The sequence below is a fragment of the Grus americana genome, chromosome 3 (genome assembly GCF_028858705.1).
Source record: "Grus americana isolate bGruAme1 chromosome 3, bGruAme1.mat, whole genome shotgun sequence".
Classification (NCBI taxonomy): Eukaryota; Metazoa; Chordata; class Aves; order Gruiformes; family Gruidae; genus Grus; species Grus americana.
Window position 1 is genome coordinate 80311414 of NC_072854.1, and position 25300 is coordinate 80336713.

The 25300-nt window shown below is 42.2% G+C and overlaps 1 protein-coding gene across 1 annotated transcript; it reads left to right on the plus strand.

The window, feature by feature from the left end:
* Positions 1-42: 42 nt before the first annotated feature.
* C3H1orf198 (chromosome 3 C1orf198 homolog) lies at positions 43-23342 on the plus strand. The gene is made up of 4 exons (XM_054822689.1): positions 43-522; positions 8403-8453; positions 18415-18966; positions 20880-23342. The coding sequence occupies exons 1-4, from the start codon at positions 175-177 to the stop codon at positions 20934-20936; spliced, it is 1008 nt and encodes a 335-aa protein (XP_054678664.1). The 5' UTR covers positions 43-174; the 3' UTR covers positions 20937-23342.
* The last annotated feature ends 1958 nt before the right edge of the window (positions 23343-25300 follow it).

Consider the following 25300-nt stretch of genomic DNA (forward strand, 5'->3'; position numbering starts at 1 on the left):
GGGGTGTGAGGGGCGGTGGCCGGCCTTTATAGGGAGCGAGGGGAGGCGGTGTTTGCAGGAGGGGAACGGAGCAGGGAAGGGAGGTGGAGGAGGCGGTTCCCATTCTCGTTCCCATTCCCGCCGTGCGAGTGCGGCCGGCTCGGTGCGTGTGGGGTTGGCGGTGGCGGGGTGGCCATGGCTTCCATGGCGGCGGCAATCGCCGCCTCCCGCACGGCGGTGATGAACGGCAACCGGCCGCTGGACGAGCGGGAGCGCAAGCGGTTCAGCTACTTCTCCTCGCTGAGCCCCATGGCGCGCAAGATCATGGCGGAGAAGGAGCGGATCCGCGAGCGCTACGGGCCCGAGTGGGAGCGGCTGCCGCCCCGTCAGCAGGACGAGATCATCGACAAGTGCCTGGTGGAGCCGCACGTCCAGGCCCGCTACGCCGCGCACCGCGGCGCCGCCCGGCCCGCCGCGCCGCCCGCATCCTACCCCAGCCTCCGCCTCAATACGGGCCAGAAGGTGGTGCACTTCGGCGACGAGGTACCGGCGGGGGGCGCGGGGAACGGGGTCGCCGGCGGGGCCCGGGAGGGGGCCGTTGGCATTGCTTGGGCGCGGCGGCTCGGCTGCCTGGGGGGGGCCGCCATGGCGGCGCCAGGGGGCGAGGGGCGCTCCCCGGCCCCGGCGCCGTCGCACGGGCGGGGTGGTCGTAGCCTTGCCCCGGCTTCACGGCTGCCTCTGCCCGCGAGTGTCGCCGCTGCCGAGCCGGCGCTCGGCTGTGAAGAGGAGCGGGTGTTTCTAGTCGTTGGCAACGGGGGGAGTTGCCCTGGAGATGAGATTTCTTTCTTTCCCCCCCCTCCGTCCGTGACTCTGCGGGAGGGCGGGATGTTACACCGCAAGCGAGGGGACTTGGTCAGACCGTAAAAGCGGGAAAGGCACCAAATCGGAGTTAGTCTGAGATGAGCAGAAGTAACTCTGAAGTGGATTTTGCAAAACGGAGACTTACAGAAGAGGCCGGTACCAGCTCCCCCCCCAAAACGGGGCATGGCCGCGGCTAGCTCTGGAAATAATCCCGTGCTGAAAGCGGGCTGTAGGGGATGTTTACGCTGAATTAAATCTCTTCCTTTTTGTTTCTAATTTTAGACACAGTTAAAAATACAACACTGAAAACATTCCAGCTCTTGGTATTTTTGATACCTTAAAAAAATGCAGCCTGTTCCGTGTCACATGCCAGGAAAAACAAGGGTGTGGAAGGATAGATGGCAAAAGGTACAGATTCGGAAGCTTCTGAGAGCTATCTATTTAATGGCAAAGCGTGGCAGCCATTCTAGAAATCCGTAGGTATAAGGGTACCTGGTCCGGAGCAGTGGGCCATGTTACCGAATGTGATCCCTTGAAGAGGAAGCTCTTACAAGACTTGCAAAGACCTGATGGTGCTCTTCAGATACTGTCTCTCTCTTATTCTGTATATGAGATTTCCTTTCCTTTGTTTTCTTTTACATCTTTGCATGATTACAGAGCTAATATGTTTCACTATGTTCATATAATATCTTAAAGTGACCTATTGTTAATTAACTTCTGTGGCTTCTACCAGAAAACAAATAATCTGCTTCTGCACTTCTAATCGGCAATCCAATTTAAAGAGAACAGTGCTGCTTTTAGCCTCCTCACCAATATCCCTTGCAATGGGATTTGTAAGAAGTGTTTGAAGCACTTTGATACTCGGCATTGTGGTTCTCAACCAGCTTTGTGCTAGAAGACTGCTGCTTGTGTTTCACCTGTCAGGAAGGTGTGACCATGTGCCGCACACACATCGTATCTAGAGTTAGAGAACATATGGTCAAGCTCAGTTTTGTTTAGTCTCTGATACCAGAAATTCTGAGTAAATATTTGCTACTAATAGATCATAACTCCTGGTGAAAAAGAAATATAGAAGGATGCAAGACAAGCACATTCAGTTGTGCAAGCAGTCTTTGAAAGGAAGCCTAAACCTGAAGTTAGTTGCAAAAGGTTTTAGGTTAATGACTGTGGAAAGTAAATATGTTCAGCTTTCCCTATCTCGGATGGCTCTGCTGTGCTTTCTGCTTTGAATTACGTGGATCCAGAAGCATAGCAAGCATGTTGTAGGTTGTTGTGCTGCCCTGTGTGGCAATAATGATTTCCTGCTTGATAAACAGCTAGCGAATCCATCTGAAATTTGGCAAGTTTTCTTTCCCCTCTTCTCCTGAAATACAGCTATGATACAAATAATGTAGTTGTTAGCGTTTGTGTAGCCATTAACCAAAGAAAGCATGGTTCATCAAAACGCTTGATGCAAAGTGTTTAATTTTGGAAGCATCTGCCTCAACTGACTTCCTCCTTGACTTCCAAACTGAAGTTAATACAAATGGTATTTCTGAAGAAAAGAGATTCCACTTGTTTTGGCATCTTCCATTTCTATTTTAATTGTTCCAACTGTACTATTGAGCTTTGGAGCTTTTTCTGGCTCCTCATCTGATAGCTTCCTCTCCCCTTGCTCCCTTGCTGGCTTTCGACCCGATTCTTGGACATTTGCCCTGGCTCACTAATTGTTCCTCCTTGTTCTGCTGTTACAGAGCCACTGTGGCCGGTCTCTTGCCATTTTGGTTCAGCTTTCCAGACTTGCAAATGCTTTGCATACAGAGCTTTTATTATCTTGCTGTCTTCTGGTCTGACAACTTACTGAGCTGTACTACTGCTGTCTTTGTAAGGTGTAACTGCTGCATATACCACGGTCACCGAGCCCTTGCTCAGGGCAGTTAGATTGGTCCTGCCTGCTGTCTCTGTCTCCTGGTGTGTGGTATCCTAGGGCAAGGAAAGGGAGAGTAGCCTGCCTACCTCAGAATCACTTGTTGATGTTGCAGCGCTTTCACTGTGAGTGGTTTGGTCTGATGATGTTCTTGCTGACACCTGCTCCAAAAGCTTCATGTTTCCAGCCACAGCTCATCTTCCCTGTTAACTGGTGTTGAAATCTGTAGTGATATACCTGTGCTTGCTTAAGCATGGAAAGTTGATCTCTTTCACCTCTTGTTCTTTAGAGGACTTCAGAGAAAGCAAAACAAGGATGAAAGCTGAAGATACTGATTTACCCATCCAGGACTTTCACCATTTCAGTCCCACTTTCATGCATGTGACCGCTTTGATAAGGTGGTCCAGAGGATGTAGGTAGTGGTCTTGTATCTCTGGACAATTGGTTCCGTCTTTCTTGCCCCACTGTTTCCTATATATCTCTTCTAACATCAAACTCATCTCCTGAACTTGTAGCCCAGGACTCTAAGTTCTCAAAGTGTAAGCATCTCCTATTGAAGGGTGTTTTGAAAATGTATGTTGGCTGTGTGGGAAGGCTGTGACAGAAAATAAATGTGCAGTAACAGGACTGTGACATCCTGTAGCCATGATCCAGCCATATCACAGTGCTAGGGCACTGCGGCACCATGTGTGACTCTTAGCAAATGCCTGGAGTCAGCTGAGTGCCACGGCTCGTCTTCCGTTATCCCACCCTCATTGCAGCGTTGCCAGTCACAGAGTTAATAACTGAAGCTATACATGCACTGTGGATGCAGTTCCTGAAGGGGATCAGTGCTGGGATACCAGAGCTGACTTTTAATCTGCCATCTTGCTATGAAAGAACTGAAGGTATTTTAAAAAGTGTCAAAAAGCTTGATGAAAGGAGTGGAAGTGTGGGAACTGGGCTCTCTGATTCCCCAAACAGCATTTCTCTACCAAGCACAGACTTGGATTGGGTGGCACCCAGCTCACTTGGCATCTGTCTGTGTGCACCACACTGTCATGGTGAGGATGTGTGCAACCGCTAACACCAGCCATTACATGTCCACCGTCGGCCACACAGTGTCAAGCCTTCCTAGTTGAAACAGACCTCAGAATACACCAGCTCAATAACCTTGATGGGATTGCAGGCCTTGGTATTTTCTGACACCTCCTCCTAGCAAACCCCAACATCCCTTGCCTCTCTATCTTGTTCTGTTTTCTAGAGTCATGCATATATTTTCATCTCTTCCTGGCTAATAGGGTCATTTAAAACCCCCATGAAAGAAGTGTTGTCTTGTTTGCTGAAGATTGACTTGATCACACATGGGCCTAGCACCGGGAGACTATTTTTTTCTTTCACCATCACTACCTGTGTCTAGACAGCCTAAGCCTTCTGGCTGAGGGCTTTTGGAAGCTGCAGCCTTCAAGCAGAGCTTCCTCTTTCCCAACAAGCCTCCAATTGCTGGCATTTCTCCATTTATGTCTAATGCTCATAGTGTTAGAAAATAATGTTAGCTGATCAGAGGAAAATCTGGAAATAGAACCCGGGATGAGGGGAATAGGTGGAAAAACAGCAGTGTGTGAGAGGCTACCACCCTTTGACCGCAGTAGAGGTCAGCTTGTGTTAAGTATCTGATTTGATGTTAGTTGATGCCACTGGATCCTCCCTGCTTAGTTCAGTGGAAGGTAGTTTAGATATTCAGTTTACAACAAGTTCTCACTCTTCTTTCTTAATACTGTCCCTCTCTATCCACAAATGTGTGACATAGCCATGGATTTAAGGTCTGATTTTTCTTTAAGTTTTTTTTGTTTTGGTTTGGTTTTTTTTTAAGGAATATTGAATATTTGAGTGGTACTCAGCAGCTCAAAGAATTGGACTTGAAATAACTAAACTTTTCATTGAAGAAAATGCCATGTGCTTTAGGAAGTGGTAAACATTTTATGTGGAGGACAGACAGGTAAGAGAGTTCAGTTAGCTTCATTCATCATCTCTTAATAGGGAAGCTTGACTTAACTACCTGAAGGCAGATATGGTATTTGTTTTGCTTAGCCTTAAGAACTTTGGCACCAAGCCAAAGGATCAACCCTTTTATCTCCTACTTAAAAATGCTTTAAAGCAGCAAATATTCAATATAAAAATAACTTCTGTATTGGGCCTGTTATAGATTTGTGCTTTTTTAAAAAAACCAAAACTGCAGGGCAGCTTTTGAGTGCAGTTAAACCCCAATAAGCAGCAAGCCCTGTTCTGATAACACTTCTAAGATGCGTTTGTTGGTGGGTTTGTGACTGCCTCGTTACTGAGCAATGCAGTGTCAGATATGCTGGCATGTTTCTGCCAGTCTTTTCCATTTTGAAATTCGGATGCTGTTTTGCAACAAGCTGCCTACGTATAGCAAATGTAGTTTGTGATTTTATTTTTTTTATTTATTCTGCAGCTGGTTGTTGAAGTTGAGTGTATGACCAGATTTTTGCCTCTCTTTCTCTCTCTTTTCTATTTCTATGAAATACGTTGCATGAGGCTCAGTTTCTTACAAATAGGTTCTTTAACACTGGTGAACAAAAGTTTAATTATTTGCCTTCTTTCTGGAAGAAAGCTTTGTTGTGTGCTGAAAACAAAAGCTGATCAGATATGGATCTCTTCCAGTCTGTGTTGCTGATAAATAGCCTTGAAGCCCTTTTCTCTAGAATTTCCACTCCTAATTTACTTTTGTAAATATTAAAATAGTTGATGCTTTTCCTCTCATTTTCTTCAAGCCTGTAGGAACTTGTTTGTTCTATAGAAAGCAAAGTTATTTCTCAGATTTTGTTGGCGATAAACATGAATCGGGCACATCAGACAGGAAACTGTTGAACTGCATTGTTCTCCTGCTTCTCACTTGGTCCTCTCCATGTCCTCTGTGTGAGGACAAGCGATGGAGGCCACGAACTTCCTTTCCTTCCCTGACAATGGACAGAACCTGACAACTGTCTCCTTCATCCTAGCTTCAAGTACACTTCAAATAACCACAGATGTCAACATCTTGAAGCTTTGTATCCTCAAACCATGTCTTATCCTATTTTATCCTTTGCTAGATCCCATGGAAGATCTGTTGAACGTGGGCAAAGCTCCTCAGAGTTACTGGCTTTGAGGTGTGCTGGGCTGTGCAGCCTGAGATACAACGAGCCATCCTTTTAAGAAGAAAAAACTATGGTCCTTTTCTTTCAGGGAACTTCTTTTGTCTAACAAGTGTCTACTACTTCCATCTTTTGAAATAATCTATGAAAGTCTTAGATTTTGTCTCTGACAAAAACTTTTTAACAACCAGTTCCAAAATACCGTTAATTCATTTTGGGTCTGCTTAAGCTGGAGGTTGAGTTTATGAGTTGAGGTGCCAACAAGTGCACTGGTGGTTGAGAAGACATCAAATTCTATGAAGTAGGAAGGTGACTTGCTCTGTCCTGTAGGGAATGACATATCCTAGTGCATGACAACCTCATACCTTCACTCTGCCTTCCCTATGCTGCTTTTCTATCCCTCTGCAGGCAGCCTTTTGCCAGCAGGGCTTGCTCGCTGCAGTGGTGTCATCTCTGAGTTGAGGATGTGCAGGGAGCGTTGGGTGAAGAAGTGTCCCTCCCAGTGCTGTCTGCACTTGCCTCAAATACAGGGAAATAAAGAACTGACTGTCTCAGATCCAGGACGAGGATGGTCTTGGCTCGCTCCCAAATTTAAAACTGGTCCATGGCTGGTTTGCATGTCCTGTAAATGGCAAGAAGTCAGAGCTTCCTTTAAACTCCTTAGATAAAACCCACTGACAGCTATGCCTATGTGTCTGGAGCTTTAAGGTGCTGTGAGAGCATGTAGGAGTGTTATGCTCTTTGCTGGACTTCATTTCTGTCCTTTACTGCTGTAGTTGAAGTCAAGTACTGATTTGTCCAGACCCCATGTGAACAGAAAGGTTCCGTTCAGCCCAGTGGCGGGGCTCTCCCATGGTCCCTCCTGGACCATGATTCCTGTCATATGTGGTTCAGCAATGAAGTGCCAACTCCACCAGTTTCAGAGGCAAAGGATACAGTCCTAAAATGATTTTGAAATAATTTGACACTCACCTGCTGCAAGGCATGCTGCCTAAGTGATGTAGCATTCTTACGTGGTCAGCGGCACTCCGCAGTGCAAATACTGATGGAAGTCAGAACAGATGCTAAAAAGCAGGCTTTTACTCCCTTTGTTTTCCTTAAATGTTAATAAATATGAGTATCCATTTCCTGGAATGAGAGAACCTAGGCAAAAATTTCCTGTACCAAATTTCCTTTTTGGCCACAATGTGTGGTCCAGCAGAGCCCAGGCCTTTCCTTCTAGATGGTCTCTATCAGCCCAGTTCTTTTGAAGAGCGTGAGATCACCCTCATATATACCACAAATACTTTGCTGCTAGAAACTCTGTGTTTCACAGATGTGTAATAGTTGGAGAGTGACACGTTTTCATGCTTAGGAGATGGTTTCAGACACTTCTAATTGTGATTTCATAGGACTTGGCCAGCAAAATCTGCCTAGAATAGAAATAAGACATGGCAGATCAGGGGAATGCTATCAGATGTCTGAGAAATGTATTTCTGTAAAGGCAGAGGTCAGAAATAAGAAAAAAAGGGCAGTCATGGTAAGATGTGGGGTTCCTGTGTTAGCTTAAAACATGGTCTAGTTCTGTTATTCTTTGAACAGCAGGAGTGTGAAACAAGCACTCCAGGTCTTGTCCTGTCCTCTCCTTCCTTGCGTGTGGTTCCTCCTGGCCTTTCTCCTTCCATCCACTCTTCAGACTCCTGTTCCTGCCCTGATGTACTGGGGTGGCCAAGCGGTCTCATCCAAGACTAGGAATAGAAATGAGATTATTTTGTTGTAAGCTTTGAACAACATTTATTTATTTATTTATTACCCCTTCATTTTTTTGACATGGGTTGCATGTCTTTCTGGAGGGCATGCTGTGTTTGAAGAGATTATTTAAATTTCTCAAATTGAGATTATTTTCAGGAAAATAGCTTCTTAAAAGAAGCTATTTCAGCTTGGAATTTTACTCTGGACATCATGTGGTTCTTTCAACAGCACCGAATGCTTACTTCAGACTGATCGTCATTGAAGTGGCATAATGATGTGTCTCGTCAGGGCTGGATCCAGCTGTGGCTTGACCTGATGGATGCGTAGCTGTTTTGCTGCCACGAGTGCCTGGTTGCACATGTGCTCTTGGGTCTGCAGAGAGGAGGAAATGGGACTTTACTTCCCGAAGGCCCTTGCTCCTCTTATTATTTCTGTCCTTGTGTGTTGCTAGTGGCTACCAAAGAAAATCCCTAGTAGGAAATTGGAAATCTATGTTTTAAAGCTGTTTGTAGAGAAACCATTTCAAGAGGTTTAGGCCAGGTTAAACCTTCATATATTTGGTAGGTTAAATTGCTATACTAATTGATAATGCTCCTCTCGGAGAGCTTGCTTTCAGTCAGTCTTAAACTGTAATCAGTGCCATCTCTAAGTAGTGCTCTCGCTTTTCAGCTAGTTCTGTGGTAGTGGTTGTTATGCTTCCAGCAGTGCGACGTAATGTCGTCTGCGTATGATGCTCCTGAGCAGGTAAAGCTGCTCTTCTGATATTTAGTCATTCTTGAATTTTATTTCAGGACATAACTTGGCAAGATGAACACTCGGCTCCGTTCTCCTGGGAAACAAAGGTAAATATGCAGCAGTTTTATTTTTAAAGTTGGTTTGTTGTTTTATACTGTTTCTTGTGCATTTATATTATCTTCATTTTGAGACTTGATAGACTAATGCCACCTTTATTCTGTGAGAGCTGTGTAAAATGACCATCCTGCAAATGAATCGGGGCTGGTGCTTTGATTTACATCAACAGAAACACAAAGTGTGCTTAATGAACTAATGTTCTGGCCTCAAGTGCAGATGTAAAACCGATTCATTCCAAATTACTGATTTTTCATAGTAAACTTTCTGAACAACTTTACATGTTTAGTGAGACCAGTGTCTCAGGTATTGTATAACCATAAGTGCATTTCACTTTTGAAGTCAGGAGTAAAATAGTTAGGGAATGGGTTGAGAAAAATAAAGATATCTAATAACTTCATTGGATTTTTTCTTAAAGCCTATCTTGTGCTTCATCTTTTTGTTATATACTAGACTGTAATGGAACTTCCTAACCTGGGGCTATGCTAGAAGCATTGTGTTATTTCTTCTGCAAAAGGCAACTCTTTCAAAAACAATGTTTTTCTGTGGTAGGTTGGGTTTTGTTGGTTTGGTTTTTGTTTTGTTTTACCTCTAGTGTTTTGTTAAAGTATTATTTATGATAGGATTTTCATAAGGCTAACACAGAGCCAGAGTTCCCTGTCTTACTGAACCTGTAGTGTGAGGAAACATAGTTGTACTGTATTTCTGGTGGGAAATGAAGTTTAATTCTTCTTGTTGAAGAAAATGTGGGAGAAAAACCCCAAACTCACTGTCTTTCTCAGCTGGGTATGGTGGGCATATTAATTTAAGCTCCCCCCTCTGTTTCTTCAACTTTTTGCCCTTGAACTATGTAGATAATCATGTATGAGCTTATGAATATAATCTTAGCCTAATGCAGAGTAATTATTTGGAAATGCCAGTGAATACGGAAATAATCCAATCGACCCAACCTTAGACTTGTTGTCAGCCTTCCCCGCTCAAGGTCACTGCCTCTAGCTAGCACCCCATCTGTGCTTTGCAGATGCTGATTAACCTATAACTTGATGTGGCTCCTGGGTCCCTGCACCCTACAGTGCTGCGGTTTCAGAGAAAACATTGCCAGTTTTCACTTGCCTTAAAACTCCCTTATAAGCTGTGATGATTCAGGAGCCAGGGGAGGATTTCCTAGAGGGGAAGCCAGGTAGCTCAGGCAAGCCCTCCTGTCTTTCAGGACCCTTAGAAGAAGAAACCACTGGCGTTTAGTGTAATACTAGAGGGGCGCTTAGTGTGGCTGTACTTGGGTAAAGCTGTCAAGAAAAGAATAGTAGTGAGAAGAGTACGGACCTCACTGACAATAAGGTGAAATAAATCATATGTTGGAAGCAGCGGCGTTGTCTCTCCCCTACTTTTTGGTGGCAAACCCAAAACTCAGTCTTGGGAACATGGCAGCTGTAATAGCATTTCTAAGCTTTGTCTTGGTAGGATATATTTTTTTTTTAAGTTCTGAATACTTGAACTTCTGGGAGATAGTGCTTCCTGTAATGCACTGCTTCGTGATCCATGATGACATGCATCTGCACTCACATGGATTTTCTCTTTAACTGATAGTTGTCTTTTCTTTTAAATGCTTGTATATCTAGTGAAGTGTTTTTCAACCCAACCTGTGGCTTATCTCTTGCTGATTAAGATTATTTTTACCGTCCTCCTGGTGTCTCAAAATGAAGGACCACAATGGATAGATGCTCTAGTTTCGTGCTTTTCTGTAATGAACGAAGGTGTGCAGAATGACATGGAAACACTCATGACTGCTGAAGAAAAGTTAGGTGGGGAGGAGGTTGCTTTAGAAATAATTGTCTCAGCTAATCAAGCTGTGCTTCCTTCTTCTCCCCTCCCTCTTTGCTGACCAGAGATAAAAGCTGTGCCTCAGCTGTAGGTTGAAAAGTTTCATGACCTTTTCCTTTAGCAAAACTCTAGAGAATCCATTTTTCCTGGCTTTATTGGTGTTGTGGTTTAACCCGACCAGCAGCTGAAACGACCACGCTGCTGTTCACTCACTCCTCCCCTCACAGTGGCGTGAGGGAGAGAATTGGGGAGGGGAACTAAAATTCGTGGGTTGAGAGAAAGACAATTTAATAGGATAGAAAAAGATAATAAGATAATAAGATAAAAGATAATAATGATAAAAGAATATATAAAACAAGCAATGCACAGCAGAACTGCTCACCACCTGAAGCTGATGCTCAGCTAGTTCCCGAGCTGCCCCACCTCCTGGCCCATGCCCAAGTTATATATGGAGCATGATGTCATATGGTATGGAATATCCCTTTGGTCAGTTTGGGTCAGCTGTCCTGGCTGTGTCCACTCCCAACTCATTGTACACCCACCACCTTCTCATTGGCAGGGCAGTATGAGAAGCTGAAAAGTCCTTGACTGCTTGGCAACAACTAAACCCATCAGTGTATCAATGTTATTCTCATCCGAAATCCAAAACACAGCACTGTACCAGCTGATAGGAAGAAAATTAATCCTGCCGAAACCAGGACAGGGGTGTGGGTTGGTTGGTTTGCGTGGGTTCCTCCTTTTGGTTTTTCCCCAGTGCCCCATATTGTGCCAGTCTTTCAGCCAAATCCTTCAACTGCTGAGTCTTCTAGTTCTAAAGGTGGAGATCTTGCTTCGTGCCTACTCTTTGATCTCTGCCCTAACCACTACTTTAATAAGATAAGATTGGAAGGGAGTTTCTCCATTAAGTATCCTTGCTCAGTCGCTCCAGCATGGGGAAACGGTGAAGAAACCTGAATGAGCTGTTCAATGAGGTTGACATGTTGTAACGCACGTTCGATGTCTTGTGAGCGAGATCTGTCCCCACTGTTATTTCAGGCTGTCAGGCTCTTTCCATTCCCTGAGCTCTACCCCATGATGGGTTATTCTTTCCATAATATTCTTTTCCCTGATCTCCCTTTCATGCAGAGATTTTGTTTTGGTTTGGTTTTTTGCACGTTATTGCCATGATGATGAAATTCCTTTGTTCTTTTGCAGCTTTGCGTCAATGTGCTCTGGCTTGCTTACCCAAGGAAGGGAATGTGGCATTCGCTTTCTGCTTTCGCAGAGAAGGAGAAAGCAGAGATGCAAATCAGTAAAACCAATAGGCTTGATATTTTTTTTTTTTTTTAAACATTGAGACTGTGAGAAAATAAAGCAGCAAAATCAATATTTGTCTGTAACTTCAGGAAAACTGAGAGGGTAGTGAGAAGAGTAGAGAAGAGGGGAGGGCATGGTTTTTGCAAGTTGGAGCCTCTCTCAGCTGTTTCAGTGACATCAGTGGTGATTCCAGTTGATTAGGTATGGACAAATTTTTCTCACAGTAGCTAGTGCAATGGTTTCCCTAATTCCATGGCTGTCAAACTTACCCAGAGAACAGTGTGCTGAATTGCTGTCATTTGGGGCAGAACATCGTTGAAGGGCTTGATAACTTCACTCAAAAGTAGACTTTCTGTGTTCTCATTTTAAGCACAAATGTGAGATACAGCTTAAGTCGTTTGTATCACAGCAAACACTTGCATGACTATCTCCACCATTTGTAGCTGTTTGATGTGTATTTAAAGTTCTTGTCTTTGTTTTTAAACCCTAAGACAAGGCAAACACAGCAGAAATACAATGTAAATTGCTGAGTTAGCTCTTAGCATTTAAAATACTAATATTTTTAGTAGAAAACTGTAGCACATCTCAGAAGGAAAGCTACTTTGGAAGCAACAAGTTCTCATGGCACTGCAAATAAGCTGACATTTTAAAACTAGAGATTGAATTGGAGGGAGTGATTTGGTTCATGGGTGGAGCCCTCATAAACATAACACGTCTTTGAAATGTAAGTTACATTTTTAACTGGAGCTAAAGCCAGGTTTATGAATTTAGGGCATTCTATTTATGGCTTCAGGTTTAAGTGAGATGAAAGCTGACATTTTGGCTGAGTTTAGCCTTTGAGGTTTCTTGGCTTGTTTGAAGTAAAAATTCAGTGAAACTCAGCACGGACTCCAAGATATAAATGGAAAACAAGAATCAAGCCTGGGTTTGGAAATAAAATTTCTCTGCAACTATTCCTGAATTCAGAACTTTCTGGGTTTAGTGTGGGCTTTTTTTAAAAAACAAATTTAGTAGTGGGCAGAAAATGTAATTTCAGTCTGCCACCCCAGCTAACACATTGAATACACAGAGCAGCACGGGAATAAGTTGGAATCTATTTCTAATTCATGCTGTTAACTAAAGTTTTATTCCAAATGCTTAAACTTTACACATGGACATCTAAAAATTTGTTGGTCTTGATACAGGTAGAATAGTTGTGAAGGTGGCTTTAGAGAGTCCTTGCTGTACTCTTTTTAACTCCTGGCTTTTTCCTCCTTCAGCTCTCTTCTACTTTCAGCAGGCCCTCAGATATTTGTTGAAAAGAGAAGCCTTCAAGGTGTGTTTAAAAACAGACTAACAAAAAAAAAAAGGCAAAAAGAAAAAGTGTCAAGCTTCAATCCCTTCAATAATCCGGTTGCTGCCTCCCTGTCTGAATTCCCCTAGTTATATCGCTACAGAAGTGATCTAATCCCAGCAATGGTTTACAAAGAAAAAAATTATGTTGCACTTATAAAAAATGTGGTTTGCAAAATGTGTTTCCTTTATCTAAAACTAAAAGACAGTCTTCAGTATCCTTCTTTGCACAAGTCCTAGTTGTTTCTCTGTTGTTGTTTTTTTTTAATAGGAAAAAAGCGGCAGAAAATAATTTTTTCCCCTCCTTCCTTAGCAGCCTGATATTAGAATTTTTTTGTTACAAACTATACTTCGGTGTGATTATTTTTATCAAGCTGGCATAAATGGCAATGCTTCCTCAGCAGGAAAGAAGAGTGATGCCTGAGGTTTGGGGTTTTCCCTTCACTTTTTGATCTAGGCTACAGATGTTTAAACACAGTGCTTTAGACTACTGTTGACTATTAGTTCCTGAGGGGAAAAAAAAAACCCCAACTTGCGGCAATAGTAGCTGTGTTCAAGGTTTATTTTAATCTGCATGGCCAGGTGTTCTTGGCTAAGGATTCAATTACCTGCATTAATCTTTAGACAGCTGGTTTTGAGCATAAAACCATGCACATACCAGGTAGCGTCTGTATGAGTTTGCTCCGGCTGACCACTGACAGTGGTAGACTAGAATGCTGTCTGTATCACCAAAGAGTAGGTCATGAAATTTCCTCCGAAGCTCTACGCTGTGTATCTTTGGCGTTGTCTTTCTGTATGGACTAAAATTATGTAGATTGGTTTTTGAGTGCTTTGCTCTATTTTTTGCCCTTGTGATTGGTCTCTGCTGACCTAAAGTTTTCTTTCTGACTCTGAAAAGATCCTGAAAGCACCCACAGCATGCACAGGAAACAAAGCAAAACCAGCAACTACTTTGGGTCCCATATTTATTTTGGTTTTGTCCATTCAGCAAAGCAAAGTCATCTTCTAAATCATTTTAAACTTGGCTTTTTTACTGCTGCATATATCAGACCGTGCTTAAAATAAGTTGCTTTTGACAGTGTTTCGGCAGTCTTTGTCTCAACAATTTGGATTTTTCAGGCTGCCAAGCAAAACAATTTGTTTTGGCTGTGTTTGCTTGACTGTTTAGTAAAATACTACACATTCCTGATGAGTGAATAAGATGCTTAAAAAAAAAAAAGAGCTCCTGGGTTCTTTGTGGTCATCTTGTTTTTAATGTAGACTTAGGAACTGAGACCTGATTTTATATGGTATTACTAAGCCATTACATTCTTAGTGTGTGGTGCCTCTCTTTTAGAATACATTGTTTCCCATGAGTATATACAGCCAGTAGTATGATTTAGTGGATTGTCCTTGCCTTGAGACTAATTTAGGTGTAAATTGTTTAATCCAATAAATAAAATTCCAATATACCTTAATATGGTCTTTTTAATGAAAAATGGACACGCAACTTCCTAAAAACTACAATTTGAATACTACTAGTATTTATTAGACAGAAAGATGACCCAAGACCTAGGCATCCTTTATTTTAACCCTGCAGTGGTTTGGGACCAGAGGGATAAGACTGAGAAGAATGCAGACTTCTAGATTTGTTCTGCCTCAAAATACTACTTTGTGCATGCTTTCACATGCACACTCTCTCCCCCTCTCTCTCTTAAATGCATTGAGAATGGCTTGCTCTTGCAATATCTTGAAAATACTAGGGCTGTTATTAGTTTTTATTTGAATTCTGATAAATTCTAGAAAATGCAGTTGGGACTGTACTAATCAGTGTGTAAACTCTCAGGACTTTCTGGGTTGAACAGTTACCAGAAATATAATTTGGACAAATGGTAGGAAAAAGAAAGTATTTTTGTTTTATTCCTTAGATGGGGAATTCAAGTACAGAAACTGCAGCTCATTCATAGTCATACAAAATCTAGGAAAGCAGCTAGGGACTGAAACCCAAACTGTGCCTAAATGACAATTCACTTTTGACCATCACATCTTAGCAAACCGTTTGGCGTTTGCTTCCCCAAGGTGGCAGCTGGTGGAGTGCCACCAGTGCAGCTCTGCTGCTAAACGCTTTCCTCAGCCCGAGGAAAGCGAACACGCGGTACGGCCCTGTGCGGGCTAGCTGCTGCCATCACTTTGATTGGGGCAGGGAGAGATGCGCATCAAGGTATATTCCCATGACTGGCACACCTAAAGGCAAAGGAAATGTTTGGTTTGGGGTAACGGTGTTTTAAACGGCATTTCCTTCCCTCTCCTGCTGACCCAATCAATTGCCAATTTGCAATCTGATGTAAGAAATTGAGAGCAGAACACTAATTAAACTCATGTTTCTAACGTCTATCCACTCATTAGAACATACAGTAGTACTCATGGCTTAGATGTCAGCATGGGGTGTTTCACACATGGGTCTCCTCCATCTCTACGTGAAATTACCTCCTGCTGCTCTGGTTTGGGGGCCAATTTTGTGATGTGAAAGATATTGCATATTAATAATTTTCTTTCATCAGCTACATTTCTTAGGGGTTCAGACATCTTAAGTAACCTTGAAAGTCAAATAGAAACATTATATGTTTCTAGGAAAATAGAATAACTTGTAACTGGTCCACAGAAGTTCTCAGCTTCTCGACCTACATACTAGAAGCAGAATTACACATCTGACCTCTCAGGGCTGTATTTACATCACGCTGAGACGTGGTGCTTTCAGAACCTGTTGGGGTAGTCTTACCTTCTTCACCTTCCTTGGGGGAGAAAGCAAACTCCAGAGGAAGTATTTTCATACACATTATTCCATGTCAGGTTATGAACTGTTTGATCTCCAAAGCATACCATGACACAGATATGCAATCTTAAATGTCAGGTGATCCTGTCTTCTGAAATGGAAAGGTATACCCCACAGCCTCCATTCTAAAAGGACAAAGAGGAGCATTCTCTGCAGAACACGCATCCACGAGCAGGTTGGAAAAGGTACAAACTGCCTGATGTTGTGTCACAGTGCCATGCTCTTCTCTACACTAGAAGTAGTCTGCCGCTTCCAAACCAGACCTCTGAGCTGGTATTTGGTCCCGTACGAAAGATCGTTAAACATGACCACAGGCAGTGGCTTTTGCTCCACAGCGTAAGAACTTTCCAGGAGGGCTGGCTTTGCTTGTCTATCTTGTTGCCATTGAAAGGCAAAGCCGTCTTGTTGGTTTTCCTTTTTCTAACTTTTGTTCTAACAGACTCCTGCTTCCCTTCCATCAGTGGTTTTCCTGGATTTTGTTTCCAATGCTGTTCTGGTGGATCTGGGGCTGCAAGGGCCCCTCTGGGCACTGACCTTCCCTCTCTCTTGCGCTGTGGGGTGAAGGAATCATTTCACTGAAACCAACTGCTGCTGTGGTGGCCTTTAGCTACTGTCATCTCTAGTCTGAGCCCTGGGACAGGCTGCTCAGAAGAAGGAAGGCTGTTGAAGGATAGAAAGTAGCACTGTTTTAATTCCTACATGACAATGCACTTTCGTCTTCCAAGATGGAAATTTATTTTTTTTCCCCCTTGGATATTGGGGAAGTGCAGGTCTATTTTATATTATGTTGTGGGTTTTTTAAGCTGGGATTTTATCAGTTCTGAAGTCTTAAAGCATCTTAACATCAGGGTGGTAAATCTCTATTTGGTAGTATTGCCAAATGAGCTTAGGGAAATAAATCCCTATATTTTAATATAGGGAATGGCAGTCACTGTAAATAATCCTCAACACCATTGCATCCATGGCTTGTTTATGCAGAATTTAAGGAAAAATCTCCTGCTTTTAACTTTATGTCATGACTTTTGTTTTATAAAAAAAATAAAATTGGAGCACTGAGGTTTTCCTCTTAGTTTTTTGCGGGCAGGGTGGGGTGTTGAGCTGTTTGGTAGGGGTTGCATGTATCCTTGCACTCACCTTATTCTAGCTGAGCTATAATTACTTAGAGCTTGTTTATGTTCTGCATCTTTTGATAACAGTAAATTCTTAATGAAAACACGCAGCTTGGTGCTTCCTTGCCTATAACCTTGGAAAAATACCTAATGTATCTAATTCTTTAGAAAGTTCAGCTGTTAGTCCATGAATCAAATTATGTCTAGTCAGCTGCTGACTGTTTTTTTTTTTTAAAAAAAAGAGTTTTATAAATAATCAGTTGCTTAGTTAACATTTGCACTTTGAAGAGAAGTTTCTGAATATTAAATACTAGGTGTGTGAGACCTGCTAGATCTAGACTCCCTTTGAACTTAACATGCACACTAATGTAGGACTCAAGATCAAACACTTCTAGTGAAAATGGTATGCAACTAGGACTTGTTTTAGACTCAGGCCCATAGGTGCTATTGTGATTTTATTCAGGAAAGGCCAGGTAATGGAGTAGAAAGGGGAAAACATCACAAATCTGTAATGGTCTTCAAAAGTATCTATTAACTGCTTGCAGCAAAAGCTAGTATTTGAAATGTCCTCTGATTTTTTTCAAAACTAATCAGGCCCATAGTGACAACAGCATAGCTTTAACAGTAAATGCATTTTTAATTTTTTTTTTTTTTGCGTTGTTTGCTCCATTTTGCAAACAAAAGTCTAGACATTAGGTTGTTCTTTTCTGTGTGCTCCTAAATACAGTAATGCTTATGTGTTCCTCAGCTTGAAATAAGATTTAACTTTTATTAGCATAAAGAGTGTCCAGCTAGTTGACAATCAAGATACCACCACTTCAGTTAAGTAAAATGAACGTTTTGAAGTACCGTTTGCTTTTGGGTGGCTTTTGCAAGATGTGTATCATGCTTGAACTCTGGTCACCTGCTTCCTTGACCCACTGTTACCTCTCAGAAATGAGTACAGCTATCTGCACTGTGAGTAAAAACAAACCAAGGCTCCGGAATAAGTGAGGAACTGGTCCTGCTGGAGTTGTTTCTCTTCCTTCAGAGGGGCATTAGAATTGTAAACCCCACTTACCTACATATAGCCATTACATTTAATCCTTTATCTTGGAAGCAGATGGAGTTGTAACATGTTGCCAACTATTTCAAAGACTATAATGGAAGATTGCCTTTTAAACTACACTGTAAAGCTTTTTTGCTTTATATTTTCATGTAAAACATCTATAGCTTTCAAAATGCATCCACAACTGTTCTAATGTTTTAGTGCTGCTGTTCTAATATTCTAGTGCTGTGCATGCTGTGCACTGCTATCTTGGATGGCACGGAGTAACTCGAATACAGTTGCTTTCTCTGACTCCTCTGCAGCAGGTCTAGGACTCACATTTGCTTGCAGTTCAGACTTTAAAAATTTATTATTTTCATGTGGCTACAAAGATAAGACATTTACGGATGAAATAAGTTAGCTTTGCTGTGGTATCTACTGTCTGGGAGTTGCTTAGCCGTGGGCAAAAGTGTTACCTATGTGCATCAAGATCAGAAGTTCAAAACGATGTCTTTGTGAAGGGCTTTGAAATACTGTTTTTCTTTAACCCTGAACAGAGTCAGATGGAGTTCAGCGTTGCATCTCTGTCCATACAAGAACAAGGCAGTGCCCAGCTGCAAAACGAACAGAGGCAGCCTGTTAAAGCAGCACCTGGTGTCCAAGTCCCTAAATCTTCTCAGGCCAATAAGACCGCTGGCTCTGATGGGTTGATAGCATCCAGGAAGGAAGAGGAGTCCTCTTTCTGGAAGATAAACGCAGAGCGCTCAAAGTTTGAAGGAGACAAGTCTGAGTTCCAGTCCCTGACCCCTAGCCAGATCAAGTCCATGGAGAAAGGAGAGAAACCTCTTCCCTCTTTTTACAGACAAGAGTCTGCTCCAAAGGAGATGGCAAAAGCTGAGAAGCCCAGCATAACTAAACCAGAGAAGTCTGTCGCCCCCAGCCTACCTTCTGTATCTCTTGAATGGGAGAAACCTCGACCCACTCAACTCCCTGCTAGCTCTCTAGATGACTTCTTTCTTCCTGACCCACCACAGGACCTGGCTTCTTCTAGGACAAACAAGGAAGATCCTGATGGTACTATACTTACAGATCCACAAATGCCTGGACAAGTAAGGACTGCTATATACACTGTCCTTAGATTTAAAAACTGTATAGCACATTAAAATCTGACAAGTCTGCTCTGGAAGATTAGGGATTCCAGAAAGCATTAAGCCATAGCTAAGCTTGCTGGCTTTTTATCCTGCAAATCTAAATAAGTCTATTTAACCAACATGTTAATGGCTATTGTTTGTTTCAGTCAGGTATTTTTTAATGTAGTAAAGTGCATAGGATAAAGGCATCATTTAAATATAATACCAAAAATGCTGATATGGCATCCGGTGGCTAACTGGCTACCTAACAGTTTGGGGTAAAGAGCTTGCTATATCAAGAAAAATAGTTGTCTTGTTTTGGTTTGTTTTTTTCTTGAAACAGCAAAACACTTAATGAAAAAAAAGTAGTTTTTAACTTGAAATTAGAGTCTAGGATACTTGATTGGTATGCACAGCATAGCAGTGAATGGTGAACTAGTTTCTCAGCTGTTTTAAGCGGTAGCCCAACAGCCACTTCCCAGTGCTCTGTCCCAGGCAGCTGCGCTGCTTTCAAATGTGTTTTCTCTAAAAGTCCAAAATGGAAATGGAATGAGCTTCCAGAATTAGCCTTCTCAATGTTTTTTTAATAAAAAACCCAAACAACCCAACAACAAAAAATAACCTTAAGCAGCTCAATAGCCAATTGAAGATATTTTTAAAAACCAGATGCTGATCTGTGAGAAAAGAAAGGGAACAACAGGATATGACATGGTGAGGGAAAGAAAAGGAAGAGATTTGAAGCCTGAAAACTGTGAAGTAGAGGAGTGGCTCTTCAAACAGAGCTGTGCAGTTCTGCTTGGAATCTGTAGCATCGCGCTGGCATAAGCCTGACATATTACTGTACACCTTAAGCATGTCGCATAGCTTTTTCTCTACCATATTTTCCCAACAGCAATTGTTTAAATTCCGAACAAGATGATGTAAGGGCAGAAAGATGCAGGATGAGGTAAATACTTGCAGGAGAAGTAAATGGCAGCACTTAGGAGAGAACAATACTTAAGCCACTTCAGTATTTGGAGCACTGTGTTTAGTTATTTTTTTCTGAAGCTAAGACATAAAGCTGCTTTAGCTGTTTTGCTACAAATTGTGACCGCAGTAGACCTTTAATTTTAGTTAAAGGCTTTATCATGTTTTCCTACAAATTAATGGTTTGTTACAGTTTTAATTCCTTTGTGAATGTTTTCTAGCTAACTGAAATAGTTTGAGAAGCCTGGTTTTTTCTCCCTCTGGAGAAACAATCCTCCCATGTCAAAATGTGAACAGAGTAGCAGAGAAGACAGTATGATAGAATTTTCCTTGTTTCCTCTTTTCTGGCTTATCTTCCCTGTTCTGGGGAAGAGAGTCATGGGGAAGAGAATCTAGAGACTCAGCTGTGTCCCTTGAATAGTCTTCCTGAACACTAAAATCATCTTCAACGTCATGGCTAGAAGTGCAGCACTGCAGGAGTGAGCACGTTGTTGATAGCCTAGTAAATAGCTTGTCAACAAAGTTTAAACTATGTAGTCTTCTGGAAACAACTGGCTGTCATTGCAACAGGCAATCCATTGAATTAGTGATGCTTACATTCTGGGTTTGTTTCATTCTCTGCAATTCCCACTCTGGTCTAAAAATTTATCTATATGAATTTTTTTCATGAGGAAAAACCCCCCACATTTTGCCTGCAGACCACTACAAGAATTTTGTCTGGAATTGTCTTTTTGGTCATTGTGAGTATTTTTCCATATCTAGCATTTTCTGGTGTAGGTTCTTAGGTATCCTAGAGCAAGGTGAAGAACTTGAAATATTGGCAGAAAATATTTTAAACTTTCTTTTGTAGATAAACAGCAAGCACTGAGTTTGTAATACCATAATTAACAACCACATCTTATTTCTTTTTTTTTTTCCCCTTGCAGACTAGTACAAGCAATGTTATCTTGAAGACTGGCTTTGATTTTCTAGACAACTGGTAAAAGATACTTCAAAATAGATCAAACCAATTTTGGGGAAGGAGCGGAACATCTTTCTCCTTGTATGTTAATTTACTAGCATTTGTGTCTTTTTCTAGAAGTAACTTTCAAACTCTTAAATGTTGCCTTTGTATAAACTTTTGTAATACCATATGCAGTTTTGTTTTTTAAACAGTGATAGAAATGTGGTTTCATTTGGATATTTTTTTAATATCTGTTACAATTTTTAGTAGCTACTGTATTGAGAAGATGGGACAAGTTACCATACACATGTTAAAAGACAGACAAATGAGAGTCTCCATATCCTAGAAATGGAACCTACAGGACCAGATTGCTGTTTTCAATCGAAAGCTTGCTAGCATGGCTTGTAAGAAATAATGTTGCACATGCAATGGTTCCAAATAAGCAAATAATTCCATACTTCAGATAACTAGCAAAAACAGTATGAAAAATAAGCATACAGAAGAATTGGATTGATTTCTATATTTCATTTAGTTTGAAAGTAACTTTTGTACCATTTATTTGAAAACACTTTTCTTTTGAAGAGGGCAAAGGCATTGCCAAAATGATGGATCCAAAGAAGCACTGTGTTCGTACCCTACAAATCTGCTAAAACAACATAAGAGTGTTAGAAAAGTGACCTGGGGCAATGGCAAGCGTTTCTGGTCTTCGGCTTAAAGACTTGGGGGTGGGTGGAGGGGAATGGGACAACACCTAATGAATGGGAGAAACTGTCTTCAGGGAACACAGGCCTAATGATTTCACTGCCTCCTTACTAGAGCATAACTCTTCGTAATAGTAGTGCTGGAAGTACAGCACTGGGAATTGCTGGAGCGTGGATTACCTTTGTGTCAGGAAACCACTATGTTTATGGGAGGTCGTAGCAGTATGAGGCTTCTTTGTTCTTTAAGCAGCTTATCGTCTCAAGGACTCATCAACTTTGGTGCTTTTTCCTCCTTGTGGGTAAATTCTCTTCAGCGTTCAACATCTGGGTTACAGTTGTTCCTGAGGTGCAGAGACGCATCTCAAGGTGGCCCTCAGCAGACTTGCTTCCAGTTCTGCTTTCAAATGATCTTTGTTTGGTGTTTAAAATGTAGAGAACAAGACTAGCTGTCGTTTGAATCTGTCGTCTCTGAAATGCAGCATGATTTACACACTGACTCTCACTGTGTTTACCTCACCTTGAAGCCTTAATTCCCCCTACGCACAGTCAGTGACTGGTCTGCTCCAATGCCAAAGGTTTGACCTTTCCCTTTACCTCAGCAATAGTCCCAGAGCATTTGTTTGGGGTAGAAGGCAAAACACAGGGCTCTAATGGGTCCCAGCCAAGGCTATAAGAAGGTCACCGTCTCCTAGACCATAATTGTGCTGGGCTTCTCATAGATTAGCACTTGACATTTGGTTCAGTGCCAGGGGCAGCTGAATGTGCAGAATTGATGCTGCAGGATTTTCTCCTGGCTGTTACAGGAAGAGTTTGAGATGTCCTGGAAGAATCCTTCCTTCTAATTGGTGTGCTGCTTGCTCTGAACAAGCAGAGGATGCTGATAGAGCACTAAAACTTACTTGTTGATTAAGGAAAAGGCTGTAAGCTGCCCCCTGAAGAAATAGAACCACCAAGCCCAAACCCTCCAGTTTTTCTGATGTTTTCTTAAAAGTTTTCTTAGCCAATGAGGAAGATTGCCACAGAGTATGTCACGGCATAGCCTTATTTGTAGACTTCTGAAAGCATCTTTACATCCTTCCTGAGATGTACAAACTCCTGTAATTCATGGGTATTGTCTCTGCATTCAGCAGTTCAGAAAATCCTTGTTGTTTCTACCAGCCCTGGCTTCACTTTTTTTTTTTTCTTCCTTAGCTCACCTTTTTTAGCATTTGCTACAAGCATCCAGCATCAATATAGCTTAGAACAACTTCAGCACAAATTCTTTAGGTGTATAATTAGTATTGACTTGCACCTTCTTTTCAAAGCTGGCAAATGTTAACCCTGGGTTTTACACTTCCCAGTGAATCTAATTTTCTGTACATTCAGCTGCTGAAAAGTTTTAGACCCATCATAAAGATGCACATTCTAATCTTAACTTTGATGTGGGGACATCTGAAAGCAAAGTCTCCTACTGTTGAGGAGTGCTATTTTAAACCTCTGCTAAATACATTAAAGCTTCTTAGGGAAGAACCTGGGCTGCCTGTCTCTTCCGACGGCTGACTCGACCCTAATACACATTGGGACCAGCTGGTAGAACATGCTGCAGAACTTTTTACTTATCCTGGTAGGTTTTTCCTGTGCTTTGACAAGAGTTGATGCTCCTTCTTTCTTTAATATGTTTTTATTAAACATTCTTACAAAAAAAATAATTGTACTTGGTCACATTTTATATTAACAATGTTTTAATAAAGTCACTTTAAATAGAATGTGCAAGGCTTTTGTGCTGCTTTCTGTATTGTCCTTTATCCTCTGCTTTCCTCAGTGCCATTGGAGTTGTTGAACATTGCATCTTGAATCTGCCTGAGAGGCAGCCAAGAATGATCTGGTCTAGAATTTAGAAACTGAATTTTTCAGATCAGAAAAAAAATTGATACACTGCTGCTGTTTTTCAAGCTTTTAAGTGAGGCTGTTTGGGGAAGTATCTTTGCTTTATCATTTTATCTGACAGCTGGGGACAGGATGAGATTTGGGACTTTTTATAAAGACTGAAATCTATTTGTACTTCACTGTAACAGACTTAAACCTAACATGCACCAGTATCTTCAGGTAATCCAAAGCAGTATCTGGATCAATATTGGAGAAGCAATTTGAAAACTGTATGTCGTGGTTGAACCCCAGCTGGCAACCAAACACCACACAGCTGCTCGCTCACTTCCCCCAGCTGGGCTGGGGGAGAGAATCGGAAGGGTAAGAGTACAAAAACTCATGGGTTGAGATAAAAGAGAGTTTAATAGGTAAAGCAAAAGCCACACACACAAGCAAAGCAAACCAAGGGCTTCATTCACGACTTCCGATCGGCAGGCTCGCTGTACTTGGTGCAATGGCCGGAACCGACAATGACAATTTTTCAGGCAGTTTTCCTGTGAGCTGGTGGTTATGTACAGGCTTTGAAAGCATGTCGCAGAAAGGAAGATGCTAGCAGAGGCCGCTGGGTAGTCTCACTTTCAGCCTTTTATGCAGCAAGTTCTCAAAATGTAAAAGAATCAAATGTGTGGCTACAAGGATAGTTTTACTTGTGTGTGCCCACATCCACTTCTTCCAGAAATGTATTTTGAAAAACAACTCAATTGGGTTAATGCTTGAGCTGAATTTCTACCAACAACTAAAAAGACATTTGAAAAAGAATTTGGTTTGGAGAGACTTGACAGCCAATTAAGAGGTGGTGTTCCAACTGTACTTAGGATCTGGCCTACACGTAGTTTGCTTCAGTCTTGTTTAAGCTCCGTGTTAACTTTTAAAAGTCCTCTCTAATAAAAGCAAATCCACAGCATCTAGGTGCTGTCCCAGCACGTGGAGTCAGCAGGTCTCGTGCCTGAGTGAAGACTTGTAAAGGCAGAGTAGAAAACGCGCTGCGGCTGCCTGCCGAAGGATAGCGATCAATTTATTCATCGGTAACTTCAGTCACAGTCGCTGAGGATCAGACAGCGCAGGTTGCTGAGGTCACGGCTGTGGGTGCTGGAGCAGCACCCAGCAGGCAGAGTCCTGATGGTGGCTCAGCCACAGCATCCCCCAAAGAGCTTGCAAGTCACATCCCCGAGATGCAAACCCGGCTTTGTAGGCATTACTCACAGACAGGCCCCTGGGCTTTGCTGTCCAAGTTTGCCCGTGACCCACTTGAATCAGTATCTTCTTGTTACTGTGAGGACAAACCTGTAATTTGGCTGTCCTACATTTGCGAGTTAATGGGTTAGTGCCAGTGAAAGCCTTTACAGAGCAGGTAAGCCAGGCACACCCGATTCTTCTCAACAGGACACTCTCTACGTTTCTATTGAAAATCTCTGTTATTGTCCCATTTTCAAAGGGGGCTTTACACCTCAACACATAATACAACTAAGTAGTTCACAATGAGGATCTACATCTTCACCTGACCTCCCACCACCTGGGGAGCTCTGACGACACCCTCTAGAGTCAATGAATGTGAGGTGGGAGATGATCACAAGATTTGTTTGCTTCCCTAATCCAGCAGTTCCCCAGTGGTACTGAACTGCACCCAAAGGATGCTGGGCTGAGACCAAGTTTATTCGATCCTAGTGGAGCAGAGAAAGAAATCTCACGATTAGCTCATCCCTTTCCTTCAACAGACCCTCTGTCCCCTCAGCTCCTCTTCCCAGGGTATTGTTCCTTCCTGTTCTCCTCCCTGCTGTTCAAGGTGAAGATGCCAAGG

What these genes read in the sequence shown, in the direction of transcription:
- C3H1orf198 (XM_054822689.1), top strand. Translation starts at nt 175, where the DNA reads ATGGCTTCCATGGCGGCGGCAATCGCCGCCTCCCGCACGGCGGTGATG. An exon ending in TGGTGCACTTCGGCGACGAG is followed by an intron (nt 523 to 8,402) that starts GTACCGGCGGGG and finishes ATTTTATTTCAG; the next exon opens with GACATAACTTGGCAAGATGA. An exon ending in ATCCACAAATGCCTGGACAA is followed by an intron (nt 18,967 to 20,879) that starts GTAAGGACTGCT and finishes TTCCCCTTGCAG; the next exon opens with ACTAGTACAAGCAATGTTAT.